A 19,783-nucleotide genomic window follows, 5' to 3' on the forward strand; every position below is an offset into this window, starting at 1 on the left:
ATGTTTATACTGTTTAAAGAGACTTATATATCTACAGCATTGGTGCTTCTGAGAATGTAATCAATTTATTTTAAAATAGTTCTTCAGCACTACGTTATTCAAACACATTCTTTGTCTTGTCTTGAACATTTTCTCCATCTTTTCTACAGTGGAATTTCTAACAGCAAGTGGCTATCAAAAAGGATAAATACGGAAAATGCCTCTCTGTATTACAAAGTTTATTAGCATTTTTCATTATATTGGACACAGTAGATTTGATCAGGTTAAAATTCACTTTAGAGCTGAGGATTTTTCACAGTTTTGGAGCAATGCCTAAGTAGAGTATGTCCAACTGTTTCTAGTGTTAGACAGATCTAGTTTCTTTCCATTTTGGATAAGATATTGAAGGATATCTAGACTCTACAGGAGCGTAGTAGGCATTGAAGATATGGAAGTAAATAGAAGACAGGACATGATACTAGAAGTGTACAATATGAGAGTAAATGCAGTGGTCCTTATAAGTCCGTAAACTGATTTTTCAATATTTCTACATGCATTTAGTCATCTACTTACAACTATAATGGAACCTATCAATCATAGTCATAAGTCGTGACAGTCGAAAGTTGGGTCACCCATGTAACCTGATTTTTTGCAGTGGTCATTAAATGAATGTCATGGTTATTAAGTGAATCAATGGTCCACAGTGTAGGTTTTGCTGAAAAACAGAATTAATGTTGCTTTTTGAAAAAAAAAAAACACTGTTATAAAACACTACCATGTAACTGTGGGACGCTCCTAACTGTTATAAACGCAGGCCGGGGGAGGGAGCTGACACAACTATGCCTTAAGTACCCCTAGAGAGGTTTGTGGTAACTTTGAACAGTCGTTAAGCAACCAGCCATAAGTCAGGGACTACCTGTAAATGTGACTGAAAAATGTGATTTGTTCTTTACACAAGACTTAAAATTAGATAGAGAGAGCCCATTCAAACAAATCAATAAAAACTTATTCATTTATTTATTGACAAAAATGAACCAAACAACATACTTAAAACAATATAATATAATGAGAAACTTACAATTTAAAATAACTTAATATAAACAGAAATTTAAAATTCAATAAATGTTGGTGCAGAAATAACTTTGTGCCAAAGCAACGGCCTAAGCAATGAAGCACATTAAAAAAAGTTTGAAAGGTGCAGGGTGGACATTTGCCATTTTTTCCCCCTAGAGCAGTTTTTCCGTTATATAGTAGCTGCAAGGGAAGACAACTACGGGTAATCAGAATTGCTAGCTTCCAGATGTATGAAGTTTAAAGACTATTAAGGATATAAAGGAATGAAAGTTAAGGATCTGTTTTGCCCTCTCTTGATTTTACAGTATTGTACAGGTAGTCCTCGACTTACAACCATTTGTTCAGTGACTGTTCAGAGATACAGCAGCAGTAAAACAGGGACATGACCAATTCTCACACTTTTAATCATTGCAGCATCTCCATGGTCACATGATCAAAATCTGGGTGCTTGGCAAACAGCATATAGTTACAGCATCCGGGTGTCATGTGATCAACATTTGCAGCCTTCCCAGCTGGTTTCTGACAAGCAAAGTTAATGGGGGGGGGGAACAAATTTGCTTAACCACAATATTCACTTAACAACTGCAGTGATTCACTTAACAATCCTGGCATGATTCATTTAACAACTGCTTTGTTTAGCAATGAATATGTTGGGCTCAATTGTGGTTGTAAGTCGAGGACTATGTGTATTGTTATCAACTTTCAAAAATGTTTTTACATACACACACACACACACACTGCACACTAATCACTATTCTGAAGGAAAAATAATTCCAAAATATTCAACATAAATATACTATTAAACTAAAAGCAAATAGCATTTAAGACTGGGAAAGTCTGACTACATGCAAAGTTCAAAACAAAATTATCTCCCATTAATGATGTCTAATGAATCTTGAACTCTTGACAGTTCAGGGAGCTTAATTTAGCAGACTTTTCTTAAGTTTAAAAAAAAAATCTGTAATGTTTGATACAAGGGAGGAAGCTATGTTTCCAACACCTCCAAAAGTGTTGAAAGTTACAAGGTATGTGTTTGGTGAAAGAATGACGCTAGTGAGGATAAGATAAAAATTTATTTTTGCTTTCTGAGACATAGTTCTAAGGCATAAAATAGTTTTGCAATTGTTTATTGAAAAAAGATAAAAGAAATTGGCAGGAACATTGATAACTTGCTAACAATATAGCCTGAGCATTATGGGTTGCCCACTCTTACATCTTGAAATGTTGCGAACAAACATGAAGCTAATTTTAATAAGGGAAAGAATATGGAGCATATCTAAATAATATGTAAATCCTATATCCAAGCTCTCCGGTTCAAGAATAAAAGAATTTAATCAATCAGCACTAATAAAAGATTAAATTAATATACAAAATGTTAGTTATACAGATAATCCTTGGTTAACTACAGTAACTGGGACTGGTTTTTCTCATTACTGAGTTATGCTTGCAATGTGTATAAAGCATGCAGTTGTAAATCAGCCCAAGAAGGGGGCACAAAAGGCCCCAGCTGGTACACTACAGGCATGTAGGGCCAGGTGGTGGGGGCAGCTAGCATCAGCTGGTAATGGGCAGCCAAATGGTGAAATATTGGGGAAAGATAGGCAGAGGATGGGATTCAACAAGAGGAACTTCTTTATTTTATCATGGCTTGGGACTGGGAGGTACCAAGCTAGGATTTACTTGAACTGGGATGGGTCCTTACCTAATGGCCAGTAGGTTTTGGTTAGTGACAGCAATGGGGACTGCCGAGATTATCGGCACTAAGCGATGGGGAATAAGAATCTGTTAATGTCGCCTTAAAATAAAATAGAATTAGTTCATCTAGTAGTGTTTCCTATCTGGTTCATCTGGGAGGGCTGATGTCAGTATTGCAAGTCTGAAAGTACAAACTTCCCGCAGCTACTTTTAGCAATAGCAATAGCAGTTAGACTTATATACCGCTTCATAGAGCTTTCAGCCCTCTCTAGGCGGTTTACAGAGTTAGCATATCGCCCCCACAGTCTGGGTCCTCATTTCACCCACCTCGGAAGGATGGAAGACTGAGTCAACCTTGAGCCGGTGAGATTAGAACCGCTGAACTGCAGATAACAGTCAGCTGAAGTGGCCTGCAGTACTGCACCCTAACCACTGCGCCACCTCGGCTCTTTTAATTATTTGATCCACTAAGTCAGGTTACCTTCTTAGTTTCTTTCTCTGGGGGCTCCTACCTCTTGTTTGTTTGTTTCATGGGGAGCCTTTCTTCCCCTTGTTTCTCAACATCATCACACATTCCGTTACATCTGGTGTGTGAACAGTGGTCCTGAGCGGGATTTAAGAGAAGCTCTGGCAGCACTGGTGCAGAAGAAGACCTTGGGTGGGACACAAATGGAGGGTCTGGGTGGGGTGTGAGAGAAATGTGATGGCAGCAGGCAGGGCTAGGTGGTAAAGGCAGCTGGCGGCATCAGATTTGGCCAAAAGAGGTGGGCCCAAATGTTGTTCATGTGACCATGGGGGCATTGCATTCAGTGCAGTGGTGGGATTCAAATAATTTAACAACCGGTTCTCTGCCCTAATGACCATCTGGGTAGGTGGGGCTCGGTGGTCATATGACTGGGTGGGTGTGGCCAACTCAAGGTCACTCAGGGCGATGGACGCTTTGCTTTAGCTGTTACAATGTAATAAGGGTTAACCGGAGAGGAAGTTTCTGTAAGCAGGTCAATAAAGATTAGGCTAGAAACAACACTAGAATGTTTCCTTCCTGCCTTCCTTACAGGATTAGCCCTGCAAAGTGGAAAAAAACAAAAGGAGATTTCTTCCAACAACCGATTCTCTGAACTACTTAGAAAGTTACCAACCGGTTCTCCCGAATAGGTGCGAACTGGCTGAATCCCACCACTGATTCAGTCTCATCATAACTTTGAATGGTCAATGAACATATGAAAATTAAATGAGAATGACTCAAAAGGTTTTATTCTTTACAATCAGCATAAAGCACATTCTTGTGATTTACATATCAACGTATTAATTCAACATGTTTTTTGTAAATAATTACAGAAAAAAAGGCTGCTTTGCATCTAACTGGTGATTCACAGAAGCCATCTATTTCCAAGTTATGAATTTATGCTGAAGCAAGATTATTTCAAAATTGTACTAAAGGACCACTCTTAAATGTAAAACTCACTAATATAACTCAAGGTTCATAATTCAAAAATAAGATAACACTGTGTATCGAAAATGAAATTAAGTGTTCTATGACCTTTGGAATGTATTTGATTATTATGGCCTTGAAAACCAAACTTAAATTAATTAATCCCTTTAAAATGAGGTCAACACAACAACAAAAAGGATAACCTAGATAAGATTTAATGGCATTCGTGGGCAATTGGACTTAGCTCTTCTGGCTGTGTAGGGAATAATCCCTTCTTTAACTCCACCCTCTGGTTCTGCTTGCCTCTGTCCTACAAATTGGGACTGGAATCTTGGTCACCGATGAAGCAATTGTTAAGAACAAATCCCCACATGACTTCTTCACTCAACAACTGCAATCCTAACACTCTTGATTGTAGTCATTAAGTGACCTCACACATTGTTAACTGAAGAGACCCCACAGGAGGATATTTCAGGGAAGGTCGGGGAGACTCTGGCAGGCTCCACTCAGGAGCTGAAAATCCTCCACGCCAAAATACCAGCAGGAATTTTGGCACGGAGGAGCAGTTCAGACTCTGAGCAGAGAGACATTTGCATGTGGCATGTTCTGGGCCTCTCCTAATCCCCTGAGGCATCCTGCACTTCTACTTGAAAGAGCTACTTGTTAAAGTGGAATTCCTCTGACGAGATGCAGAAACAGAGTTCAAATCTTCAAGATTTCAGCTGTTTTTGCACCCTGACAAAGAAGTTCACCTACCCTCCATGTGCAAAAAGACTCTTTCAGTGGAATGCAGAAACAGTGCTCAAATCTTCAGTATTCGAGCCAGTGGTGAAATTCAAAAATTTTCCCTACCAGTTCTGTGGATGTGGCTTTGGGGTGGGTGGGTGGGTCCTGTGACTGAGTGGATATGGCCAACTCAGTGTCACTCATGGCTATGCTCAATCACATGATCTCTCACCACCAAACCCACAGAACCCAGTAGGAAAAAATGAATTTCTATTCTATCTATTTTCTGCCCAGGCCTGGCCTAATCTGTCAAAGGCCTCCCGCTCTCCCTTCGCCATGCAACATATCTTTATCTTCCTCCTGCAGTTGACTGCCAGGGAAGGCCAGCCAGGGCTGAGCCATTGCCGCTGGGCTCCCCGCCAGCCCACTTCTCGCCCCCCCCCCCCCCGGTCACGAATGCCTGCAGCCATAGCCTCTTTTTTTGGTGCACCTGGAGGCACTTCTTGTGTTGAAAGGTACGCTAACTGCAGGCTTCTTGCAGCGAAAATTACCGGAGTTGCTCCACTTCTTGAACACACTGCTGCTGCCGCCCTGTTCCATGCACCAGCCACACATGCGCACACTGTTAGCTGCTGCACCGCTCCGCTTGGACTTGCCTGGGCAACGGCCGGAAGGAGTGGGCAGTGAGCAGCCCGAAGGGGCAAGCGAGCGACCGGGTGGGTGTGGGTGGGGCCAAACTGGGATGATATTTACCGGTTCAAATTGTCCCTACCGGTTCACCAGAACCGGCCAGAACTGGTTGAATTTCACCCCAGATTTGAGCCCCATTTCAGTACCCACTAAAGGAATTCAGATCCCCTTAGCAGGTAGCTCTTTCAATCAGCTACCAGATATGAGAGGGACTCCTTAAACCTTCACTGCTGGCTTCCCCATTGACTTTCTCGGAAAGCCAGCAGCAAATAGCAATCACATGGTTGCAGGGCATTTGGTCATAAGCCCGAACAGGTTGCCAGACAAATAGATCGCAATCACGTGACAGCAGGAGTGATAGTACAACATGTTATAACAACCAAACAAATGATTGTTGAGTCAAGTCCTGCAGGTAGTTCTCGATTTACAACAGTTCATTCAGTGACTGTTCAAAGTTACATCGGCACTGAAAAATGTGACTTATGGCCATTTTTCAGTTACAACCTTTGCAGCATTCCCATGATCATATGAACAAAATTCAGATGATTGGCCACTGGTTCATATTTATGACTGTTGCTGTGTCCTAATGTCATGTGGCCAACTGCCTAAGAGAAGACAAAAGGAAGATAATGCAGCAAGATGGGTGGCAAACCAATTTAATGAATAAATAATAAAATAATGGGAATAAATACAGTGAAAGACTCTGCTGCTCTTATGGACATGGTTACTCCAGGGTCTACAAACTTTCCTTCTTTCTAGTTACTTCAAGAGTGCATTAAGGATAGGATATAAAGGAACAAAAGCATGCAGTAAGAAAAAAAATAGAAAAAGCATGCAGAGCAGAGTTTCGGGAATTCTTTGCAATTATTTTCTTGCAGTGGTCATAGGAAATGACTTTTCTTTCTGTGTAGCAAGGTAACATTTTGGACCAGCGTGTTTTCTGTTCTCCCCTCATTTTACAGACTGCATTCTCTAGATCACAAGATAGATCAGATACAAGACAGACAGAGTATTCCAATATTGTTTCAAACGGTTGTGTCCTGCAAATGACCCCTCCCAACTTCTTCACTTATATACTCTCTTGGGAGGGGCCAAGCCACAACCACCTGGACTTAATTATCGTCTCTGAGTCTGCCTTCTGAGCTGCTGTTTCCATTTCTTCTTCTTAGTCTTGCATCAGGAACAAATTGCCTTGAATCCTCCCCACTGCTCCATGCCTCAGGCGCTTCTTGGTGGCCAACCAGCCGCTCTGGTCCCTGCTCTGAGTCTGAACCCTGCCCAGGGTCCTCCACATCTTCCCTGGCAGATTCATTTGGTTCCTCGCTATCCAAGTCCATCAGCAGCTCAATCGGATCCTGCTGGGCCACAACACATACCTAATAACTCTTTCCTCCTCCTAGTTTTCCCAGAACAACTCTGTAAGATGAGTTGGACTGAGAGAGGGTAACTGGCCCCAAATCATCCATCTGGCTTTCATTGCTAAGGCAGGATTAGAACTCACGAGTTCCTGCTTTCTAGCCTGGTGCCTTAATCACTAGATCAAACTTTGCCCTCCATTAAGATTATTTGGGACCACAAACATTGAAATTTATCCAACAAAATGGGTGAAATGTGTCCCAATAGAAAATAGTGGAATTCTTACCCATTGGTCAAATTCTTAACTTGATCTTCTTTTGGCTAAACTCAAGCCATAAAATCATATTGGATACAATTCTTGGGCATATACAGTGCTCTGATAAATTTACTTTGCATCACTTCCATTGACCTACAGGTAGGGACCTAACCAGGAATCATAAAGTAGCTGAGATGGAGATTTCTCTGTGAATACTTTGAAAATTGCAGGGATATATTCTCCATCTTTAACATGAAAAGAAAAAAACATTTGAGCTGTTACCAAAGAATCACTTCCTGAGAGTGGTGGGGTTCAAATTTTTTTAGAACCTATTCTGTAGGTATGGCCTGTTTTGTGGGAGTGGCTCAGCGGTCATGTGACCAGGTGGGCATGGCCAACTTGGAAAATGTGGTGAAACTCACTTAACGCTTTTGCTTAGCAACCAAAATGTTGGACTCAATTGAAGTCATAAGTTCTTTCTTTCTTTCTTTCTTTCTTTCTTTCTTTCTTTCTTTCTTTCTTTCTTTCCTTCCTTCCTTCCTTCCTCTCCTTCCTTCCTTCATCTCTCTCTCCATTTATCTCTTTCTTTCATTTCTCTCTCCCACTTTCTTTTTGTTTTTTCTTCCTTCCTTCCTTTCTTTCTCTTTCAATCTCTCTCTCTCTGTGTCTGTCTGTCTGTCTCTCTCTCTCTGTGTGGCTCTTTGTCTCTATCTCCCTCCGTCCCTCCCTCTGTGTCTCTCTCTGTCATTCTCTGTGTGTGTCTGTGTGTGTGTCTCTCTCTATATATGTATCTCCTCCCTCCCTCTGTGTGTGTGTCTATCTGTTTCTCACTCTGTGTGTGTGTGTGCTGCAAGAGGGAGTGAAGACCTTTTCCAGCCGGCGCAAAGGACTTCCCCGGACTTGCTTTGATGAGCTCGGGGTGATGGGCCCGCACCTCCACCACCAGCAATCCAGAAAAGGTCTTCACTCCCTCCCTCTTGCAGCACGCCGCAATGCGAAAAATGCCGAGATCGGCACGCTTGGGGCTGCTGCTGCGGTGTCCAGGGAGGCTAAACCAAGCCATCCGCCACTCCCAGCTGCTTTCGCGGTTTCCCAGAGTGCCAAGAACCTTCACGCTCTTCTCCACTCTCTCCTCGGCTCCTCGCATCTGCAATAGACCCAGAAGCGGCGGGGGCTTTCAGGTTGGAAACCCAAGCCCCATTAGCCCCAAAAGCCGCTACGCCAGCAAAGAGCTTACTTACCTCCTCGGCAGGCAGCAATAGAGAGCCAAGGGCTCTCTATAGGGCTCTTAGAGGCATAGAATAGAATAGAATAGAATAGAATTTTATTATTTGTATGCCGCCCTTCTCCGGGAGGACTCAGGGCGGCGAACAATTCAAGGGGGAAAAAGGGGAACATAAAAAACAAAATACAAATAATAAAAGTAAACAACAGTCGCACAACCATACATGTCGAGTGCAGATAGTGCAGATGGGCAAGGGGAGCGAGCAGATGAGCGGCGACTGGATGGGCGGGGCCCGGGGGTGAGCAAGCGAGAGGGCATTCCACCAGTGGAACCTGTTCTAAACAGCACGCTAGACTTGTGGAACCTCTTCTAGCGAACCGGTTAGAACCAGCAGGAACCCACCCCTGCTTCCTGACCGCATTACATCTAGATGATCAAAATGGATAGGCCCATATTAAAACCATGTTCGTTAGATCATTAAACTTTAGATAAACCCATTAAGCAAAGAATCTGTTCTTGTCTCATTCATTTTTGGGGTATAACAGCGGAATGTAATTAATTCATAACACATAATTCAGGGACTAAATATAGAAGGTTCACAAAACATCAATGTTTTGATACTGCACATCAAGTTGTTCCCCTTCATTCTACTTTACTTTAAATATCCTGCTTTGTACTTTAGTTTTATAATGTTTATAATGTTTTAACATAACAATCTATTTTTTATTCTAAGTTGTGAGAAAAATATGACTACATTCAATTAGTGAAAGGAGAATGACTTGGCTCAAAAAATGCATCTCAAATACATTTTGAAAAAGGTTGAGCTAAATAACCTTGCTGTATTGGAGGCATCAAACTTTGGAGAAAAAAAGCATGTGCTTAAGTATTCCTAAAAGGAAGATGTAAAAGTTTGCTTTTAGCATTAATATAAACTTTGACAGGGAAAAAATGTACTGCAAATATTAAGCCTGATCAATATGGCAATGATACTTTAAATTATGTGTAGAAGGCCTGGACCCCTAAAGGCTTCAAAAAGTACATTGTCCATTGTTAATTCTGCTTTTCATATTTACAATCTAATACATAAAGAAGAAAATCTATTAAGCCCTTTTCAGTTAAGATTCTTCTTTATGTTATTTTTATCTCACCAGAAACGTTGATCAGTCCTTTGAACTTAATTACTTAAATGCAAAAACAAGATTGCTTTCCAAAGGCTTTTTGGTATTTTTTAAAGGATTTCACTTAGAGCTTCTATGCATAGGATATTGGGCAAGTTGTACAAGTTCAGTTGAGTTCTTATTTTATGCTATAATTTTATCTCACTTATTTTGCAATTACAAATTTTTATTCAAATGTTTTGTGCTCATGCTTTGAAATGTCATTTATTTATTAATTTTGAAGATATCAACTGTGCTTTCAAGAGTAGGAAACAAGTTTCAGTATTAAATAAAAACACTAAATCTAGTGTGAAGTAATGTAGAGCTAATTTTGAGAATGCAGAATAATGAGTGGGACTTTGTGAAAAGAATCCTGAGAAGAGTGTGAGAATAAACTAATATAACCCTGTGGATTGACAATATGGAAAACCATTGTATTCTGAGGATTATAGGGCCATATTTTGCTTTCTCCTTCATATTAAGAAAATTCTAGAAGTTTAGACCTCATTCTCAGCTAACCTGTTTGCTTTTCTCTCTTGCTTGCTGAATAAAGAGAAAGGGGGAGGAGGAATGTTCACAGCTGCAAAGCTTTCCTTATCTGGAAAGTTCTCAGGATTTTGTTCCCATCCCAGATTAGTCAAGGTCAGATCTTGCAGCCTTGTCATCACAGAAGGAGAGCCTTCTGGAGTCTTTTTAATATAAACCCTGAAATTGTCTTCCAACTTCTGCACAGGCTTGAATGTTCATTGCTGTGTACCCAGGGCCTAAAAGTGGACTCCAAGCAGCTGAAGAGAGATCATCCTGCCTGAAGTGTTAGGTTTTTATATTTCTGATAATATCTACCTGCTAAAGTTATTAATAAAGTTTAAAATCTCCTTACTTTTGTTCATTATCTCTGGATCCTCAAAGAACCAATTGTGTGGCCACTGCCTAACACTTGGCAAAACACCCTACTTTGATTTTGGTTAGATTCTGTTACCTCTGCTGTACCTCTGTCATCATCTTGCTTACCTCAAATGGCTAACATCTTCTAGTAAATACTATATACCCTTTATATACTCATTCTTCAGATAAATAGTATCCAACATTAAACAACATTTAATGGTCATATTCAATGGGAACCGTCTATTTCATAATGTAACCTCTCTCACGCTTACATGGTGATTTGCAACCAGGAAATTCAAGTAACAAATTTAAGCGTATGCACCCAGAGCTTAAAAAGTATTGTTAGACAACAATTACTATTAAAAGACATTAATGGAAAGGAGATCATATCAGCAATAATATGCACTGCTGTACAGGTGGCCCTTAGCTAACAACTTATGCAGGGACTGTTCTAACTAATGACAACATTGAATGAGTAATACTTGTGACCATTGTGCAAAGGTTCCAGCTATTGCAGCACACTTGCAGTCACATAATTGTGATCTGGCACTCGGGCAACTGATCGTTACAGTATCCTGCAATCACTGATTGAGATTTGTGACCTTCCCTGCAGTTTTCCCAAAAAAACAAAGTCAATGGGGAAATTGGCAGGAAGTCAGAAGTCCCAGTAATGTAAGGTCCTCACTTAATGACCAATGGTAATTTGCTTAACAATGGCAAGCTGCTATTGGAACTGCTGTGGTTAAGCAGCATGGTCCCATATCATCACATTTTACACTTGTATTGCTTAGCCACAGAAATTCTGATCCGTATTACCATGTTATGCGAGGGCAAAAACAATTTAGATATGCTCAATATATAAATCTATTTCATGGAAGTTTTTTTTAACCAAAAAAAAAAAACCTAGATTTGGGCTGTTTTCTATTTGAAGCTTATAATGTCTAATACTGGAATTGAGATAAAATAGGAAACCCCTGTTTCACTTCATATACATATACATCACTCATTCTGGCTATAGATTAGCAAGGTTAAACAATACATTGCAATTTATTAATTTATTTCCTTCCTTCCCCCTTCCTTCCTTCCTTCCTTCCTTCCCTCCCTCTTTCCTTTCTTTCTTCTTTGTCGCCATTTCTTACTAAAGACTTGCCTTTTTTAATAAATGATATTATCTCCATGAAATCTGAGGAAACAAACCTCTCTGAGAAGATGAAGGTCTAATAAAACTAAGGTTACACAGGAATAGAGATTTGGAAATTATACTGGACTGGGCCAATGTGATAACTAAGATAGAACTAGAGGAAAAGAAAGCTATCTAAGAAGAAAAAACCTAGAGCATTAAAGAATTCTTTTAGATTTCAAGCAAGCCTAAGTACTAAGATCTATTGCATCTTACTTTCAACTAGCAATGAATGTAGTCACTTATCAAAATTCATGATTTGCTTGTTATACTAAGGATTGAAAGTTATAAACTTTGATAAAAATGTTATGTTTCAAAATAGATCACAATTTTTGCAATGAATATCACGTGCATCATGTTAATACTGAAGGCTTAATACAATGTTCTTTCCAAGTCTATGAAATTATGGCAGCATAAAGCACATTATTTTGTCATCTGCTCTTATCATAAGCGTTTTATGAAATTGGTAAGCTGAGGAAGCAATGGAGAAATCAAAAGAAGCACAAAACAAAGTAAACTTGTTTATTACATAAGTTGTCATAACATTGCCACAGAATAGGAAAAATCAATAAAATCTGAATGCTTAGTAATCCTGACAGGCTGTCTCAGGAGATATATATTAACTAAGAACTAGTTCGGGATGGTGAAAATAATAGGTTTGTTGAATCAAAACCAGGACCTATTAAACATTTCAGAAATACAAATGATTATCATAACAAATTTGATATATCAAAATGATTATCTAATTTTGAATTTCATTATCTTTATCTCTAACCAGTATTAAAAGTGGATAATAAAGAATATTTTTTCCATTTTACAGTAACCTAAAGCAGCAAATCAATTATTCTAGTCTGCCTTGATATATGACTAAAAGCCAGCTAGATAGCTATCCTACTCTTTAAGTTTGTTTATTTTATCACACTTACATACTGGCTAACCAAACTCTAGTGTCTAGACAGTGTATAACAATACAAATATATTCATATTGTGAGAAGTTCCTTGTTAAAATATTAATACTACTGGTATATGAAAAACAGGGCTCAAATTAAAATGATTAAGCAATGAAGAACAACCTTGGACTTACATAATAATTATACTGCTCAAAAAATTTGATGGAAAAGCTATGCTTTTACTTTTTCTGAATATTATTAATAAATGGGCCATCATATGTCAATGAGAAGCTTGTTCCTGATAACCTGACCTATGATGATCTTATTCTAGGCTCCCATCGCCACTGACTTAAGGTGAAAGCAGCAAAATTGTAACCTAAGCTATTTAAACAGGATGGCCAGATTCCATTTCCTGAGCTCAAATCCTGTAAGACTTTATATCAATCTCAATTCTTTGAACTGTACTCAGAAGCATACAGACAACTATTGCTATGGCCATAAGGTAAATTCATATATTTTTAAATAAAACTGGTTAGGTACAAACAGACTCTATTTTTTTATTAGATTAATTTAGTTCTTCTTCTTACATAATTAAATATACTTTATTTTAAATAAGATTACAAAACAAAACAAAACAATCACTTCCGAAGTTACCTAGGACCTTAAAGATCAAAGACTACAAATAAGAAAATGCTACACAAATGCTAATATAAAGCTAGTGAGAAAAATTTGCTATTCGGTCATGGTTTGTACACAGCATTACATCTAAAAAGATTCTGAGCAATTTACAGTATAATCAATAAGATCAATGAAAGTGATACAGAACACTAAAAACCGTTTTTTTCTCTATGAGAAAAAGATGCCTATAAATGCCTATAGAAAAAATGTTACAAAAACGAGAAAAAAAAATACTGCACAAATGTATTTAAAGTAAAATATAACTTCTATGAATGTAGCCAAAGAATGCAAGAAATAATTAAACTTCAAAGAGGCAGAAGAAATGTGATTTTGATGAAAAGTAAAAAAAAAAAAAGGTAATGAGTTACTAAGTAAGGAGCCTACAATAGAATGGAACAGATGTGATGAAAAGATCTGGAATGAAAATGAATCGATGGAATGCTGGAAGAAATTTCAGAGCTTTCTATTTTATCAATTGTTAACATGTTTAATACTAGTTTCAAAGAAAAAAAAAATGAAAAGACCTAAATGCTGTGAAAATGTTTGTTAAATTATCAAAGACCAAAGAACAGCAAAACTGCAATTTAAACCAGGAAAAATTAACACATTAGGAAAATATAACTGACAAACAATAAACACCAGTAACATTATACATAGTAAAAATGTTAAAAATGGAACAGTGACAAACATAGATAGTAAAACTGGAGATATGCTAATACAGTGTTTCTCAACCTTGGCCACTTGAAGATGTCTGGATTTCAACTCCCAGAATTCCCCAGCCAGCATTCGCTGGCTGGGGAATTCTGGGAATTGAAGTCCAGACATCTTCAAGTAGTCAAGGTTGAGAAACACTGTGCTAATATGTGAACATGATTTGCTCAGGGAGCAGCTGAGTGATTGTTTAATATGTGCTTGAAGACTGCATGCAATTCTTTTTGAAATCTGAAAAATATTACTTTTCTCCTACACTAAGGGAAAGTTAGGAAAAGTGAAAGTAAAAAAAAAAAAACTATAGGGAAATTAAAATGTGCCTGAAAAATATTTGGCAGAAATTTGAAAGAGAATAGAAAATAATGAGCAGAAATTGAGAAGACAATTAGTATGTTATATCCAAGATAGGTTGCTCTCCAAATACTTTAGAATTTTTATAATCCCTTCCTTATTGCTGACTCGTTTGGGTTGAATTTACAAAAAAATACAATTACAATGTCTAGAAAAGTCAGGTGTTGATTATCCACTAAGTACAACTGTTCAATGAAGGAATACAAATTAAAGAAAAAAAACTGAATTCTAGTGAAGAGGAGCTCACCATTATTTTGCATTAATATAAATGTGAAATTCTTGGTGCTCTCCAAGTTTGGTTGTTTGCTGGTAGATGTTTTCATTATCCACTGGTGACATCATCAATGTAAGCAAAGAATCAAGCTTAGAGAGTATAAAGGACTTTATAGGGCAATCATGGAATGGAATGCATATAAAATGGCATTTGTATATAAATTGCTTCTTTAAGGCTGGAGAATTCTTTCCCTTTGGTGATAAAATGCTGATATTTTATTGAAAGAGTATTTTGTGGACAAATAGCATTACATCCATTCAGGGCAACTGATATCAAGTATCAATAAAGGAGACTATTTGTATCTCAGGGCTGAACTAGGGATCCTTGGTGTTCTGACCTCTAACATCAAATATGTCATAACTTTCCTTCCCAAATCCTATTGCACAGTGGTGGGTTTCAATTAATAGTTTCAACTACTGGATCGTTCATGCGTGTGCTCGTGCGCCACTTTTGCGCATGCACAGAAGTGTCTGAGCAGTGGGTGGAGCCTCCTGCCGCCGCCACTACTGGTTTGCCCAATCTGGGGTGAACCAGCAGAAATCCACCTCTGCTATTGCAGGAGATGACCAGGCTGAATCTGAGGGAGGGGGTCAAACGCTTCGTAAGTAACAAGTCCCTGCGCTCCTGCAAGAAATCTAAGCCTACCTACCTTGAATGCTTTTTTAAATCTTCTGCTCATTTCCCTTGACCATTAGTTGGTCAGATTTTTATAGAGAGTTTAAGCTTGCAATAAATCTTTGTACTCGTTTGAACTGCCTGAATTTCCTGATTTCCCTGGCATTTGACACCTACCTGATTTATTCTGCAGAAATTAACAGAATCACTTTGCCCCCTTTAAGGAAAATTCTGGCAAATTACAACAGATTAATTTTTTTTCAAGTTCCTTCCTGCACGCTAAAATAAAACAAGATCAGGGGAAGGTTTAAATTTTTCTATTGTTTTGTTTCTCATCTTATTTTTCTAAATAATTCAGACAACAAACATACCTAACACTCTTTGCTTCTATTTTCCCCACAACAACCCTCTATACAAATTACTATATACAGTGCCCTGGAATTATACCCGTATTTTTCAGAGTATAAGACGCACTGGAGTATAAAACACACCAAGGTTTTGAAGATGCAAATTAAAAAAAAGTAGGTAGGTAGATAGAGGGATAGAGAGGGAGATAGAGAAATACAGTAGGTAGGTAGGGAGAGGGAGAGAATGTGTAGGTAGGTAGATAGAGGGAGAGAGGGAGAGAAATAGAAAGAGATAGAGAAATACAGTAGATAGGTAGGAAGAGAGAATGTGCGTAGGTAGGTAGGTAGATAGAGGGAGGGAGAGAGAGAGATAGTAGGTAGGTAGGGAGAGTGTGTGTGTAGGTAGAGGGATAGAGAGAGAGAGAGAGAAATACAGTATGTAGGTAAGGAGAGAGAGAGAGTAGGTGGGTAGGTAGATGTTTCTAGGTGTATTTATCCATGTGCTGGAGTAGGTAACCGCTGACAATCTACAGCACCTAAGACTTTGTTTCTGCTTCAGGAGGCAAATAATGCTGTATTCGATGTATAAGACGCACCCAGATTTTCAGCCTCTTTTCTGAGGCAAAAAGGTGCGTCTTATCCACCAAAAAATATGGTAGTAAAAAGCAACTCAAAAATTACACTAAAGGAATCTAGGCAGACTAAACATTCTCTTGTTTCATATAACTCTTTGGGATCATCAAGATTGTTAAAAAAGATAAACCACAATTCCTAGTAATATTATGGCCTATGCACCGCCTTCTTCCACAATGTTTTTTGACTTCCCAATCTTGCCACAACATTCTCTGGAAGTCTACCTCTTGCATCTGCTAAGGTATCAATGAATTACAACTGACTATAAAACCTCAGCAACTACCGACATTTACAATACACTATGTCTTCGGAGTGGGAGAACATTTGGCTCTCATTTAAAAGGCAAAAGAAGCACTGAGAAATACTGGCAGTTTCCATGACCTTGGACTTTGGTTAAATTTAAAAAAAAAAAAAACAAAACACAAAACTAACCATGATTTGATCTAAACATTTTAGTAACATTAACCACTAGATAGAACAATAAATACTTTACAATACTGGTATGAATAAACACAATAGTTACTTTATAATTGGGTTCTCATAGCATACTAGGCCAAAATAAGCCTCTAGCTATACCCAGACTGTTATACCACTGTGTTTCCCCAAAAGCCTTCCTCTAAATATATACCTCTCCTCTGCCTGCTGCTTTACTCTTTCTTTGGTTTTCAGAGTATTTTCCTTCAGGAATCCTAATTTCCTCTCCCATCTGCAGTTCTTATTTTTTTCATTGCCTACCTAGTACTTTGATGTTTCTTGCGGAATTTTCCACTCTTGTATCTTTGCGTATTTCTTCCCTTTTCCTGACTTTTCATATTTTTCATTCTCTGAATTTTCAGTCGGTTCTTACTTTTTCACTATATCCAAAATGAGATTTTCTCTCCTTCCTATCCATTCTGGATTTCTTCTCACTATAGATTCAAATTGCTTTACCTCTCCCCATTTTCTTGTTTTAAACCATTCCACATATTTTCTCCTATTACAAGAGTTATCCTTGTCCCCCTTTTCCCCATCTTTTTTCTCTTGTCTCTTTTCTCAGCATTGAGGAGCTCTTGCTTCCTCAACGTATAATCTCAATCTCAGGTCACCATCTACTGGAGGCCAAACAAACTACAGTATTTCATTTTTTTCCACTTTGCAAAACGGTTGAAGATGGAGAGAGGTGTAAGAGGATGTGTGGAAAACAAAACAATTATATACAGCACATTAAAAAATGATAAATGTCTCTTCTCACTTTGGAAGTGCAACTCTCAATACGCCATGAAGCATTTAATGTGCTATTTAAACCAAGACAAACTGCAAACTCTTGAAGTAGGACAAACAGGGGGTTAGTTTGTTCTGTTTATTGCATTAAGGCAACAAGGGTGGCTAGTTTATGGAACAACAAGTTGTGTATATTTATGAAATTAGAATATCTCAATAAGATTAAATACACAATAGTCTGTGGGACAAAAACAAACCTCTGATTGGAAGATTGGAAGTAAAATTAAAGCTTCCCTTCTTCTCTGGACATAATAGATGAGCATTTAATGTGCTATTTGAACCAAGACAAACTGCATACTCTTGAAGTAGGACAAACAGGGGGTTAGTTTGTTCTGTTTATTGCATTAAGGCAACAAGGGTGGCTAGTTTATGGAACAACAAGTTGTGTATATTTATGAAATTAGAATATCTCAATAATATCCCAATTAAGATTAAATACACAATAGTCTGTGGGACAAAAACAAACCTCTGATTGGAAGATTGGAAGTAAAATTAAAGCTTCCCTTCTTCTCTGGACATAATAGATGAGGTTTCTAGCCCTAATAGAAATTTTGGCTCATAATATGATGAAACTAGAGGAAGGTGGAAAATCAAAACATCGGCAGGACCGCCTGAAATACCTGGTGATGTAAGACCCAGACTAATTAAAAGGTTGCAAGTTATCTCAAGCTTACAAAACCAAGATCCTAGGTTAACCCATCAAGGTGTATTACTATGTAAAGGGATTCTAAACACGTGAATTAATATCATTTACATTTTACCCGTAAATAGCAGACTTAATCCACTTCTGTGGCAACCTCTAACGGGGGTAGTTCTAGCAATAAAGAGGGAGGGAGAAAAAAAAGCCGGTGAAGTTATGTGGACAGGCTGTATCCGAGAAAAATCACGGAGCAGAAATTGTGCTTTAAAACAGTGTTTTTCAACCTTTTTGTGCAAAGGCACACTTTTTTCATGAAAAAAAAATCATGAGGCACACCACCATTAGAAAATGTTAAAAAAATTTAACTCTGTGCCTATATTGACTGTATATAAAGTGTTTTTCCCACGGCACACCTTACACTATGTCACGGCACACTAGTGTGCCGCGGCACAGTGGTTGAAAAACACTGATGTAAAGGATTCTAAACACGTGAATTAATATCATTTACATTTTACACGTAAATAGCAGACTTAATCCACTTCTGTGGCAACCTCTAATGGGGGCAGTTCTAGCAATAAAGAGGGAGGGGGAAAAAAAAAAAGCCGGTGAAGTTATGTGGACAGGCTGTGTCCGAGAAAAAGCCGAAATTGTGCTTTAAAACACAACACACGTCCCAAACAGTCACACAGGTGCAAGAGACAGAAGAAATAGGTGTAAATTGTGCTTTAAACCACACAAGTCCCAAACAGTCACACAGGTGCAAGAGGCAGAAGAAATAGGTGTGTCACGCAGAAGAGAGCAGGAATTAGGAATGCAATGTAATATCGCTGGTAACCTTAAGTGAAAAATATATCAGAGAAGCGTCTGGGCTTTTTGTTTTTTTAAACACACTATCAGCATAAAGAAAGGCTTGTTGCATGCATGCCTGGAGGGGTGGTAAAAGAGAGGCTTTCCGTTGCGGTCTGGACCCGAGGTCTCTCATCTTCTACACCAGTGTTTCTCAACCTTGGCCACTTGAAGACGTCCGGACTTCAACTCCCAGAATTCCCCAGCCAGCGAATGCTGGCTGGGGAATTCTGGGAGTTAAAGTCCGGACATCTTCAAGTGGCCAAGGTTGAGAAACACTGTTCTATACAACTCAACGGAGTTCACCTCAAGCTTGAAAACTCAACGGCCCCCTAAAAGCGTCTCTGAAGATTATCCCCCCCCCACCTCCCGCCCAACGGTATGAAAGCTGGTCTGCAAGGCGTCAAACTGGGCTGCCGGGGGAGGCCGAGAGAGGCGCCCTCTTTCCTACCGACCCCCCGCCTAAGCCCGGCAAGGCGAGCCGAAAGACGCCGGCTGGAGAAGTGTAAAGTCCGGGCCAGGCGGAGAAGAAAGAGGAGCACCTCAGCGGCGCCTCAGCCTCCCTCGGGCAGCGCCGAGGGCCTTGCGGAGCCTCTCGCCCAGCCGGCAAAAGCGGACTCTCGACCACCCGAGCCCCCCCCACCTCTTTGCCCGCGGCTCCTTCGCTCACCTGCCGAGGAAGGAAAGGGCGAGCGGGCGCCGGAGAAGAAGGCAGCAACGGGCTGGGCCAATCGCCGTCCGGCTCCCGGCTTTCCTCCTCCGCCGCCGCCGCTTCGGCTGCTCTCATTCAGCACCGGGAGCCGCTTTAGCGGAGGGAGGAGAAGGAATCTCTCCCTCCACACACGCTCGCCGCTCAGGACGGCAGGGGAGGGGAGGCGAGAAG

The 19,783-nt window shown here is 39.4% G+C and overlaps 1 protein-coding gene across 4 annotated transcripts in view; it reads right to left on the minus strand.

Annotated features, from left to right (window-relative positions):
* The window catches only part of LOC116514685 (ras-specific guanine nucleotide-releasing factor RalGPS2), an 83,964-nt gene extending 64,188 nt beyond the window's left edge, over nucleotides 1–19,776 (minus strand). For 2 of the 4 annotated variants that reach the window (XM_032226333.1, XM_032226330.1), the window contains exon 1: nucleotides 19,571–19,776. In XM_032226333.1, coding sequence (XP_032082224.1) covers nucleotides 19,571–19,687 — 117 coding nt within the window. In that variant the 5' untranslated portion in view covers nucleotides 19,688–19,776. The remainder of the gene's footprint in view (nucleotides 1–19,570) is intronic. The other 2 variants (XM_032226334.1, XM_032226332.1) reach the window with 1 other exon arrangement.
* Nucleotides 19,777–19,783: the final 7 nt, after the last annotated feature.

This window comes from Thamnophis elegans, chromosome 11 (genome assembly GCF_009769535.1).
Source record: "Thamnophis elegans isolate rThaEle1 chromosome 11, rThaEle1.pri, whole genome shotgun sequence".
Lineage (NCBI taxonomy): Eukaryota > Metazoa > Chordata > Lepidosauria > Squamata > Colubridae > Thamnophis > Thamnophis elegans.